The sequence below is a fragment of the Telmatherina bonti genome, assembly GCF_933228915.1.
Source record: "Telmatherina bonti genome assembly, chromosome: 16".
NCBI lineage: Eukaryota > Metazoa > Chordata > Actinopteri > Atheriniformes > Telmatherinidae > Telmatherina > Telmatherina bonti.
Genome location: NC_136614.1, coordinates 34,206,158 through 34,218,309, shown reverse-complemented (window position 1 = coordinate 34,218,309; position 12,152 = coordinate 34,206,158). Strand labels below are relative to the sequence as shown.

At 43.8% G+C, this 12,152-nt stretch overlaps 1 protein-coding gene across 1 annotated transcript in view; it reads right to left on the bottom strand.

The window, feature by feature from the left end:
- Window positions 1–4,809: 4,809 nt before the first annotated feature.
- frk (fyn-related Src family tyrosine kinase) overlaps window positions 4,810–12,152 on the bottom strand; it is a gene marked incomplete at both ends in the record, with an annotated part of 21,721 nt that continues 14,378 nt past the window's right edge. Inside the window, 7 exons of the mRNA XM_079255995.1 lie at window positions 4,810–5,018; window positions 5,094–5,259; window positions 5,866–6,047; window positions 7,175–7,333; window positions 9,197–9,365; window positions 9,439–9,602; window positions 10,233–10,354. Coding sequence (XP_079112121.1) covers window positions 4,810–5,018; window positions 5,094–5,259; window positions 5,866–6,047; window positions 7,175–7,333; window positions 9,197–9,365; window positions 9,439–9,602; window positions 10,233–10,354 — 1,171 coding nt within the window. The remainder of the gene's footprint in view (window positions 5,019–5,093; window positions 5,260–5,865; window positions 6,048–7,174; window positions 7,334–9,196; window positions 9,366–9,438; window positions 9,603–10,232; window positions 10,355–12,152) is intronic.

The following is a 12,152-nucleotide window of genomic DNA, read 5'->3' as shown; positions in this document are numbered from 1 at the left end:
TCCCCACCAGAGAGGTGACGTTCCACGTCCCTAGAGCCAGCTTCTGCAGCCGGGGATCGGACCGCCAGGGTCCCCGCCCCTTGCTGCCGCCCAGCTCACATTGCACCCGACCCCTACGGCTCCTCCCGCAGATGGTGAGCCCACGGGAGGTGCAAATAAACGTGTTGCGTTTATATTTTTGTTCAGTGTAAAAACAGAATCATGACTGCATATATTCCGGGTGGAACCTGGATTCCTGCCTACCTAACAAACAGACTGAAAGGTTGTGTGTGATGGTGGTCAGCAGCCCTGGAGCACCACAAGGGACTTTACTCTCACCGTTTCTCTTCTCACTGCACACCTCAGACTCCCAGTACAGCTTTGAGTCTTGCTTTCCACAGAAACACTCTGATTACTCTGCAGCTGTGTGGAGTATCAGTGATGGACAGCAAACTGGTCAGATTGTGAGATGCTGCAGAAACAATCACCTAATCTTTAACACAAATAAAACTACAGAGATAAACAAAATCACAGGTGTCAAACTGCAGACCTAGAAGGTCGGTATCCTGCAGGGTTTTGTTGTCTCCATGCTCCAACTGAGCTGATAGAAATTCATAAATATGTTGACAAGAAGCTGCTGGATCCATTTGATTTGAACCAGCTGTGTTGGTAGAACACAGCGAGGACCCCCTTCATGCAACAAACTGTGATTAGCTGTTTCTCTCCTTGAATGATAATAAAATATAATAATAATTTTGAAACATTTGCACTCTGTTTCTCAGACATGTCTCATTAAGTGTTTTCAGGCTCCAAGAACACTGGTTTCATGGAACTGAAACATCCAGAAGATAAAAACATCAGCGGTTCAACCTCAACTGGTCTCTGAGTGGACATTGTCTTTATTTAAATCACACTGGCTCTGCACAGTCAAAGTCTTCCTGTGCTGTCGGCGGGACCCCAGGACTGGATATCTGCACTGCAGCTGTACCTTGTTTCAGTGCCACAATCGCAGCCTGATATTGTGAGAATGTGTAGGTCAGCTTTAATCTTTGCAGAACTACAGAATCTGTAAACGTTCTAAATTCACTGGTTTCATCATGAAGAAGTGTTGTTTTCCTTTCGGCTTTTCACCCTGAAGGAGTCACAACGGCGAATCCTCAGCTTCCAGAGAATCTCCAGTTCCACCCATAGACTGTATATAAAAGATGGGCGGAGCCTCCGTGACGTCACCCGTAGGTTTCTGAAGAGCTGAATTGAAGCTCGGTGGGCGGTTCCTACCATCACCATCTTGGCAGGGGCATGCGTGTCGTCTCACCCGGAAAATACAAATATGGTAAAAGGTCAAAGAGGTGGAGCTGAGAGTGTCATGGTGGATGATTGACATCTAGCAAACTCCGAGCTTTCTGTAGCTACGAGCTAACCTGGAGATAACAGGAGCTAACCAGCTAACGGAGGTAAGCGGGCTAAAGCTAAGTCATGTTGTTAACCAGCAAAAAAACGTGATTGTTCTACGTTCTTCTGACTTGAAGTCGGAGATCGGGTACCTGTCAATCAAAAGGAAACGCCCCTAAATATGCCGAACTTCGTGATTAAATTACTTTTAAATGGGCGAGTTAGAAAAGAATTCACTCCACACTACAGTTGTCATGAAGGTAAACCTGACCTATTAAACCTAAAATGGATTTTTGTACCAGGCTGTAAACATGTTTATTTCTGCTGTAAACATGTTTATTTCTGCTGTGAAGTTGGTCTTTTTAACATGGGAGTCTATGGGGATTTGCTGTTTACCGCCCCTAGTGGATGAAGGGGAAACTGCAGTTTTATATACTTCCACATAGGCTTCACTTTTTACCGCTGGAGGTTGCCGCTTGGTTCCACCTCATCACCATGAGAATCTCCCGTTCCACCTCATCATGATGAGAATCTCCTGTTCCACCTCATCATGATGAGAATCTCCCGTTCCACCTCATCACCATGAGAATCTCCCGTTCCACCTCATCCCAAAGCTGCTCTGCTGGATGTAGATCTGGTGACGGTGGAGGCCGTTGGAGGACAGTGAACTCATCGTCATGGTGGAGATGATGTGAGCTTTGTGACATGGTGCATCATCCTGCTGGAAGTTTCCATCAGAAGATGCTACACTGTGCTCAGAAAGGGATGGACATGGTCAGCAGCAGGACTCAGGCAGGCTGTGGAGGTTAAACCAGGTCATGTTGGTACTAAAGGACCCCACCCGCCCCCACCATTCCACCAGCAGCAGCCTGAAGCGTTGATCCTGACGGCAGGATGGATCCATGTTGTCATGATGTTTCCAGCAGATTCTGATCCTACCATGTGAATGTGGAGCTGAACTGGAGACTCATCAGACCAGCAACGTTTCTCCATCTTCTATTGTCCAGTTCTGGTGAGTCTGTGGGAATTGTAGCCTCAGTTTCCTGTTCTTACTGACAGGAGGGAACCCGCTGTGGTCTTCTACTGCATTCTGGTCCAGATAACTGCTGCTCACTGGATATTTTTTTCTTCTTCAGACCTTCTCTGTAAACCCTGGAGATGGTTGAGTGTGAAAATGCTCAGTGTAACAGCTATACTGCATTCAAAGTCACTTAATTCCCCTTTCTTTCTCATTCTGATGCTCAATTTAAACTTCAGCAAGTTGTCTAAAACTTCTGATTTATGGATGAAAGCTGCCAAAAAGGACTAATTTACCTTTTTAGTTCAGCTTTAAGTTTACATTCATTCATTCATTCATTTTCCAAACCGCTTATTCCAATTCAGGGTCGTGGGGAAGCTGGAGCCTATCCCAGCCAGCTTTGGGCGACAGGCAGGGTACACCCTGGACAGCTCGCCAGTCCATCGCAGGGCCACACAGAGACGAACAACCACTCACACTCACTCCTAGGGGCAATTTAGAGTGACCAATTAACCTATCATGCATGTCTTTGGACGGTGGGAGGAAGCCGGAGTACCCGGAGAGAACCCACGCATACACGGGGAGAACATGCAACAAACTCCACACAGAAAGGCCACTGACCAAACCAGCCAAGGATCGAACCAGCGACCTTCTAACCACTGCGCCACCGTGCAGCCCCTTTAAATGTACATCAGTGTGATAAATGAACTAATTTAAGCAGAGATTCACATCTTTTTAAAAATGTTAAACAACAAAAGTGTGGTGAATTTGGTTTACTACCATAGATTTTTACCAGCTGTTGTCGCATTATTGTGTGCAAAAAGCCCATTCTGTCTGAAAGGGACTGTTGTTGGGAAAGCTTCAGTCTGAATGCTGGATTTCTCTTTCAGGTGTTTATAATCCGTCTGCATCCCGCTTTCACTAAAACTGTTGTACAAGCTCACAAAGCAAATAAAAGAAAAACATGCCCTGATTTCAGCCTTTCCTCCACTGTGAGGTCAGACGGAGGCTTCAGGAGATAGTGAGGCAGAAATGGAAGCAGGAATGTCAGCTCCACCATGTGGAGGCTGCTGGCAGTTGCATCCTAAGAAACCTGTTGTATTTTCATGAAAACATAGTCATTTGTTTTTGACAAATAAAGTCGTGCTGTTTTAATGGAATCATTGTAACGATGTCTGACATCCGTGAACCAGAACAGGATTATTTCAGGGGTCTGAAGTAAGGTTTTACAGCTCCCTTTTTTTTTTTAAATAACCAGGAAGTAAAATGAGCTGCTGGAACACAGCAGAACATGTAAATGTTATCTCCTCCTAGAAGAAAATCCCATTACCTTCAGTGAAAACCAGAAGATAGAAGCTCAGTTCATCTAGAAAAGAGGGATATAATCCTTGGCATGAGTAGAATAATCCTACAAAACAAATATAGTACTGAGAATGAGTAAAATTAGTCCTAGAAATTATAAAAATTAATCCTATTAAAGTGGTTTTTAACATTCCCATATACCTGCTTTGGGTTTAAACTGTTTGGTTTGGATGTCACCGCTTGGTCGAGTGTTTCTCCATGTCGTGCTGCTACGCTCCACGTTGTCCTGCTAACATCTGGACTGAAGGACCTCCTGCTCTCATGATGAAGAGGTTAAAACAAAACACCGCAGCTGCAACAAACACACAACACCAAACTAAATACATTTCATTTATTATCAGACATAAAGAGGAATCAAGTTAAAATACAAGCAGATTGTAGAGAAACACTTTGATGGCAGCGATGTGGGAAAAGGAGCGGATCAGCGAAGGTCTTGCACCCTGAAGAGGGTCAGAAAGAAGTGGAGACGGCAAAGGAGCCAAAAATAAACAACTCTACATCTTAAAGATATTTTCCAGAACAGTTAAAAGAATATTTATCAGACATTTAATCATTTATTTTTCTATTAACGATCAAATCTTCACAGTAGCTCAGCTCCAGATCAGAGAAGTTTCATTTTCATCAGAAAAACATCAAATCGGATGATTTTTGGGTGTAAATGTTGCAGGATTTATGAATGTCTGCTCATCTGTGTGCACAAACGGATGGAGTTTGATCAGCTGCTGCTGCTGCTCCCAGAATAAAAGTTTGCAGCATCAGTAACTTCTGATCGCCCCAGGAGTCGTCAGCTCGACGGGAAGCCGGTGGAAGGAATGTGGGCCGTGCTGGGAGCAAGACCAACCAGTTTGTCCGCTTCATGGAAAACTCTCAGTCAAGTGTGCTTCAGGAGTCAGACTGCTGGTCTGGACGTGCATTCAGCGGTCTGAAAACCAGCGACACGTCAGCGTTCTTCATTAGACCAGAATAAGTGGAGTTCTGTGTGACACGTTGATCTGCTGCTGGTTCTGATGGTTGAGTCTGGAATTCCTTCATTTCCGGGCTCTGACTCGATCCGCAGTCTAATACCGGAAGGCATCGTCATACGAAGTCACATCCCGATCGAAGAAGTCCTCCAGTTTCCACTGCAGGGTCTCAAACGTGGGACGGTCCTGTTCGTTCTCCTTCCAGCAGTCCGTCATGATGCCGTACAGGACTTTGGGGCAGTTGGGGGGACACGACATCCTGTAGCCTTGTGAAACCCTCTGCATCACCTGGAAGTTGGTCATGGCTGGAAGGAGGACAGGAAGACGGGGTTATGGGAGGGAATTCAGAGGAATTTTGAGGCTAGTTGTGTAAATCTTACTGGGGTAAGGCATCTGTCCGAACGTCATGATCTCGTAGAGCAGAATTCCAAACGACCAAACGTCCGATTTGATGGTGAACTTGTTGTTGTGCATGGCTTCTGGAGCCGTCCACTTCACGGGGAATTTAGTTCCTTCTTTAGCCTCGTACACGTTTTCATTTTCCCTCTGCAAACAGAAACTTTGATAAATACACGTCTGGAACAGGACGTCACATCTGGACATAAAGCAGGTCGGGGGAGGGGTGCATACTGGGAGCAAGTTATATGGTTAGAATTAGAGCTATGAATAAAAACCAAATCATTTTAACTAAAATGAATAGAAATATATGTTAAATATCTTAGAATGAAAAAAACATACAAATGTAAAATTTAACATGTACTAATATTTCAAAATGCAGAAAAACAATAATATATATATATAAACACGTTTGTGTATAAATTATATATAGTAAAAATATCAACAAAATTATTAAATAAATAAAAATATATATGTTAATAAATAAATGTATAACAGAAGCAAAGTTTTGTTAAAATATTTGATCAAATATATATTTTCTCCAGAAAATTCAGGTTGTTTCTATTTTCTGAAATGACATATTAATAAATAGAAGCATCTTGATAAAGTACTTGTACTTCTTTGTACCAAAACAAAAGGCGAAGACGTGAAGTTTTCTTTATTTTTCGGTTATTTTACGGCTCTGACCGTTGGACAGTCCTAATTTATTGTCTCATCGTGTAACGAAGTGTCAGAAAACGCAGAGATGAAACCCACCATGAAGACCCTGGCCAGGCCGAAGTCGGCCACCTTGCAGATGTTGTTCTCGCCTACCAGGACGTTCCTGGCTGCCAGGTCTCTGTGGATGTAGTTCTGTAGCTCCAGGTACGCCATTCCGGACGCAACCTGGGCCGCCATCTCAATCTGGTCCGATGTCTTCAGCGTGGCGCCTTTATCCTCTGTAGAAACAATCACCATCCATCAGGGTTGCAAGGAAGGAACACATGACGGTGGTTCCCATTAAGTCTGATCTGGACGGGCAGAACACCAGTATGATGACAAAAACATGGCTTGAAATGGTTTCTATTGGTAAAAACCAGAGTGTGCAGACATAGAAGTAATCGCCAGGAGATCTGCCGTCCATCCTGCTGCATCAGCCGGACATGTTCTGGATTCAGGGAGATGAGATCATCTTTCTGCAGACATCTGATATCCATCTCTCCCAGAGTCAAGTCATTCAACTGCAAGTGAACGCAACATTTTACAGCGAGAAAACAGAAACAAAGGAAGGTAAAACCCCCAGAGTGCACACGGCTCAGTCCTGCTGGAACCATGATGCATCTGCAGCCGTCGCTGCTAAAGAAGGTCAAACTTTACACCAGTTTAGCAAACTAAACTGGTGTCTACCTGCTGCAGATTAACAACCAGTGATTACACCAGAGCAGCAGATAAAACACAGCATTAAGCCAAGCCTCGGATCTCCAGCATGTTTAACCCTTAAAACTACATTTATGATACTTTTATTTCACCTGTTTTTGTAAAAAAAAAAACATCCTGAAGAATCTGAACCTTTTAATCCCAGTCAGCAGGCAGACATAATGGTTTCAGATTAAGAGGCTAAAATGATTCAACTCAGCAGCTTTATGTGCATCAGAAACATCTTTATTCCAGCTAGAGAGGAAATTTAGTTTCCGTTTTTTTCTGATCACATGTTGATCTTTGGCTGCTCCTGATTGGACATTACCGCCAATTTAAGCTCTCTGATTGGTGGAAAGTTAGACAGGAAGTGGCTTTGTCATCATTTCCAGGTGAAAACAGAGGTCTCTTAGCTACATATTGGTGATACTGATCTGTTTTAGGATTAAAATGTGATAATGTACGGTGTTATTATGGATCATTGCAGATTTAGAATAAACACGGCTGGACTGTAAACCTCCTGGACGAGATAGAAACACCTGTAGATCACGTAACGGGATGCTACCCATCACCATTCCTTCCACAGTTACACCGCAGAAGAGATGGATGTCGGGGAGATCTGCTGGAGGTTTAAGGGTTAAATGTGTTTGGTGAGGAGTGTGTGTCTCACTCTGCAGATACTCCTGCAGGCTGCCGTTGGTCATCAGCTCTGTGATGATGTAGATGGGCTCCTCCATGGTGCAGACTGCATACAGCTGGATTAGCTTTGGGTGCCGCAGCCTCTTCATGATCTGAGCTTCTCTCAGGAAGTCTGCGGCGTCCATGGTACCTGGGACGGGAAGACAACACGCATCTGTTGCTGCTGATGTGACGAGCAAGTCTTCAACAAAATAACTTTAACCTGACTGAGTCATATGAGCTCTTCCCTCCATCATTCAGGCTGCTGTTTACAGGAAAAACATCACCGCTTCCTTACAGCTCAGCTCCTTGTAAAAAAGAACAAAGTCCATCACCGAGTCTTATCTCTGCTTTCAGCTTCTGTTTTTCAGGTTAAACCAGGTGAACAAAGAATTCATCAGAAATTGAATTCAATTTGATGAGATCAGTGTATGAGAAGAGTTTAGGCTGAAGTCAGTGCTCATCACACCTTCACATAAACTATATATCGCCAAATGGTTTTAGTGTTAGCCAGCAAAACAAACTGAAAGGGACGAAAATATGAGACTAGAACCACCCGGTTTTCACTTCCTCATCACCCAGACAAGCTTTCTGAACGTCTGTCCCTCATTACACCAGCTCAGAGCAGAAAACACTGATGAAAAGCTCAGAGGAGGGACGGGGGGCAGGGGTGTATTACCCCCACTGTTAAGGAGTGTGTTTTCCAAAGGCAAAGACTGAGTGGCTAAAGGGATTCAGTGAAACTTATGATCCAAACATCAGCCTAATGTGAAATTAATGGGCGATTTCTGGGGTCAGTATCCGAACCTTGATGTGTGTCTGCACTCTGACGGCCTCTTCAGAAACCAGACATTGTAACTTTGCAGGAGTGGATCCGTCTCTTATGGGATCATACTCTGTATTTTTAGAGTGGTAAGTAAACTCTTTGCTTGTTCTGCTGCATAATGTTGCCTGTCTGCATCTTTACTTTGCTGTTAAGTAGAAGCTAAATGCAGTCAGTTGAAGCTAATCGGCTGCAGACCAAAGCTAACACGTCTCCCTGCACCTTTTTCACAAGTTTGGTTGGTTTGCATACAACATGTGCATTTTCTGATAATTAATGTAAATATAAAAAGAACCAAATGATTAGCAGCTGGCATGGTTTAAGTTTATGAGCTTCACACCCTGTTCGATCGGAAACAGTACTACTGTAATGTCCCATAAGCTAACGGCTAATGCTAACATTTTCATTACAAGAAGTTACCGACATAAGTTGTCCCAAAGTTATTGCATCATTTGATACTAAAAACTATTATTTATAGTGATGTTTTTTAGGCAGTTTTTGCTTTGTGAGTGTTTTGTCATTGATGGAGACTGTTTAGTTGTGTCATGTGGCCTGTGGGAAGTAGCGGGTTTAGAGCCCCTAAAAACCAAAAGTTACACGGTATCCCTTTAATAATCAAATGACAGAAATGCAGTTGTAACATGCTGTCACATGTTGTCATATGTGCCGCCAGGACCCTTTAGGGAGATAGACTGGAAGTCCGGCCCCTAAGTGTCCGGGTGGTGAACAGCAAATGACAGCGATCACTGAAAGCTAGCAGCTAGCCCTACAGCTACTGAACAAAGATTTCACTCATAATGTCTGAATGTTAGCATTTGGCCACATTCTTGTATTTATGGACATGAGAACAGACTAAACCTGGATAACTTAGTCCATATTGAAGTTGTTTAAAGCCGAAATAAAACAGAATATTAATACTACAAACATGTGATAGCATCTCTTGTTCTAGCCCAGATTAGAGGACCTTTTTGTTTGCGACTATTGTCAACTTATTTTTCAAAGAAAAACTTAAAGACAATAAAAAAAATATGTAATGGATACTGAATATAATATAATGTAGCATTAATGTAGCCAGACTTTTATCTTAGAAATATAAAACCGTGTCATTAGCAAAGGAAGAGATGTGTTATTTGAAAACTTTATTATCTCAATCTAAAAAAAAAAACTTTTAAAAATTATTATCTTAAATACCAGGTTTGAGGGTCTTCACTGCAACCGATGTTGTGTCATTCCACAGGCCCTGGAAGACCTCTCCAAACTGCCCAGCTCCCAGTTTCTTCAGCAGTTTGATGGACTCGCGGCTGATTTCCCATTGGTCAACGGTGTTGTAGGACAACCCATAGGTCTGCGGAACCTCAATCTGCAGGGACAGGTAGGGTTAAGGATCTGAGAAGTGGCCCTGGCTCGGGGACCAAAGTGAAGGCGGAAGTCACCTTTTTGCAGGGTTCACCCAGACGCACACAGAGGCCATCCGCCTGCCGGGAGTAATATTCCACCAACTCCTTCAGCGTTGGGAAGGATCTGCTCTTTGACACAAAGTAATGACCATAGTCCGTTCTTCTCAGCTTGTAGTGTTTTACCTTCCCACTGTCCAGGACTGAAAGAGACAGAATGCTGTAAATAGGAACTGGTACCAGGTCTGTACTGGTTCTGACTTGAGCAACATGTTATGTTAATGCTGTCAAGTCAATGAACCCTTCAGCTTCAACAGATTTAGTAAACTTAGGGGGGATTCACACCAGGATCGTATGTGGGAGGGTGACCTGACCTGGAGCACACCTGACCTGACCAGTAGCATACCCGACCGGACCTGTAGCATACCCGACCGGACCTGTGGCATACCTGACCTGACCTGTAGGATACTTGAACTGACAGGTACCTGACCTGATGAGTATGTTTTCTGACCTATAGGATACATGACCTGGCTTGTAGTGTACCTGACCTGACCTGATGGACACCTGGCCTGATGGGCACCTGACCTGATGGGCACCTGGCCTGATGGGCACCTGGCCTGATGGGCACCTGGCCTGATGGGCACCTGACCTGATGGGCACCTGACCTGGAGCATACCTGACCTTACCTGTAGCCTACCTGACCTGTAATGTACCTGATCTGACCTGTAGGATACTTGAACTGACAGGTACCTGACCTGATGAGTAGGTATCCTGAACTATAGGCTACATGACTTGACCAGACGAGCAGTTTGGGTTTCAGGTGCAACTCTTACCAGACAAGGAGAGCTCTCCCGTCTGACTCTCACAGTTCCGGACGAGGAAAGCTCCGTGTTGGTTCCCGTCAGCCAGCAGCATCTTCTCTGCATCCAGCCTCTTGGTGTCTGGAAAATACCATCTGCAAACCACAATGAATATTTTAAATAACTCCAGCTGCTTTGTCAGAGTACGAAGACTTACTAACTGGTTAGACAGGACATTCCTCTGGAGTCATCACTGACAATGCAGTTCATGCATCTCTGATCGCATTATTGTGTGTTTAACCCTTGAAACTCCAAGTTAATTATTCATACTTCTGTGCAACTGTTTTAGGCAAATATAAAATAGCCTTTCATAGCCTTATTGGCATTGAAACAAACCCACGACAGATAATATTTACATATTTACACTTTCTCCTCATTTCCAGTAACACTATGTTGCCAAAAGCATTCATTCACCCATCCAGATAATGGAATTCATGTGTTCTGGTCCCTTCCGAGGCCACAGGCGTATACAAATCACCATCTAGGCCTGCAGACTGCCTCTAAAAACAGAGAGAGAATGGGTCGCTCTCAGGAGCTCTGTGAATTCCACCATGGTACTGTGATAGGATGCTACTTGTGCAATAAGCCCAGAAATTTCCTCGCTACTAAAACCTCTACAGTCCAACTGTCAGCGGCTTTATAACAAAGTTGAAGCAACTGAGAACAGCAGCAGCTCAGCCATGGAAAATGTGCAGGTCATCGGATGCTGAGCAGCATAGTGGCGAACTTTTAATGGCTACACACCTCCAAACTTCATGTGATCTTCAGATTAGCGCCACAGCAGAGCCCAGACAGCTGGCTGGTAGGGTTTCCAAGGTGACCTGCTGCATCCAAAATGCAATGCAAAGCATCAATGCAGTGGTGTGCAGGGCTCCACCATTCTAAAGCAGTGGAAACATGTTCTCTGCAGCGACAAATCACGCTTCTCCACCACGCAATCTGATGGACGAGTCTGGGTTTGGCGTTGCAGAGACAACGGTATCTTTTTGACTACATTCAGGGCTCCAGACTTTACTACCAGGATGACGGTGGCCCACAACTTAAATTTTTAGGAGCACAAACAGAAAATTTAGGGGCACAAATCGAAATCAACTTGCAAAACAAATGTTGACAGTTCCTCTCGTTTTTACTGCATTGTTGATAAATACTTGAACAATAAATGCAGAAACTACAGTGTTTACATTTCACATTTTACTGTGCAACAGTTGGCACAACAAAATCAAAGCAAAACATATGTGTTGAAATGGAATCAATAACACGTGTTTGTGTGAAACTTTAGAATGAATTCAGTCCACTCGGTGCTGGTTGGCAGCCTCCTGCTTTCTGAACACAACTGGGAGTGGAGCTGGACTTCATCACACATCACAGCGCATTTAGCGTTTCAGACTGCCTAATCAAAATGTTGTTTTTCCGTTGTCTGGGTCTGGTTTCACCTGTTTTGTTAGTTAAACATTGTGTTCACCGCATGTTGCAGGTATCAACAGCAGAACTCGCAGTTCATTTAATTTGTGTCCTTAAAATACCTCAGCCAGGTGAACTCGTTCAGCCACTCGTCGGAAAGCAGAGTTTCCTGGCAGAGTCAGAATCATCGGCAGTATCTGTCTCTGCTTCAGCACGAGGTTTACTGGGGAGAAAGCTCTGATAGTCGTCTTCACCATCATCGACCATGTTTGTGTTCGGTGAAACCAAGAGCCGACTTCCTGCAGTTTACAGTGAAGCTAATGCAGAAATAAAGATGCTAACAGCCTGCTACATAAAATATGTATTTTAGGTTTCAATTCAATTCAACTTTATTTATATGGCGTCAAATCACAATGCCATCTCAAGACACTTTACAGACAGGAAAAAAACACAATGAAAGCCAATTCATAATAGCCTATATAAGGAAACCAA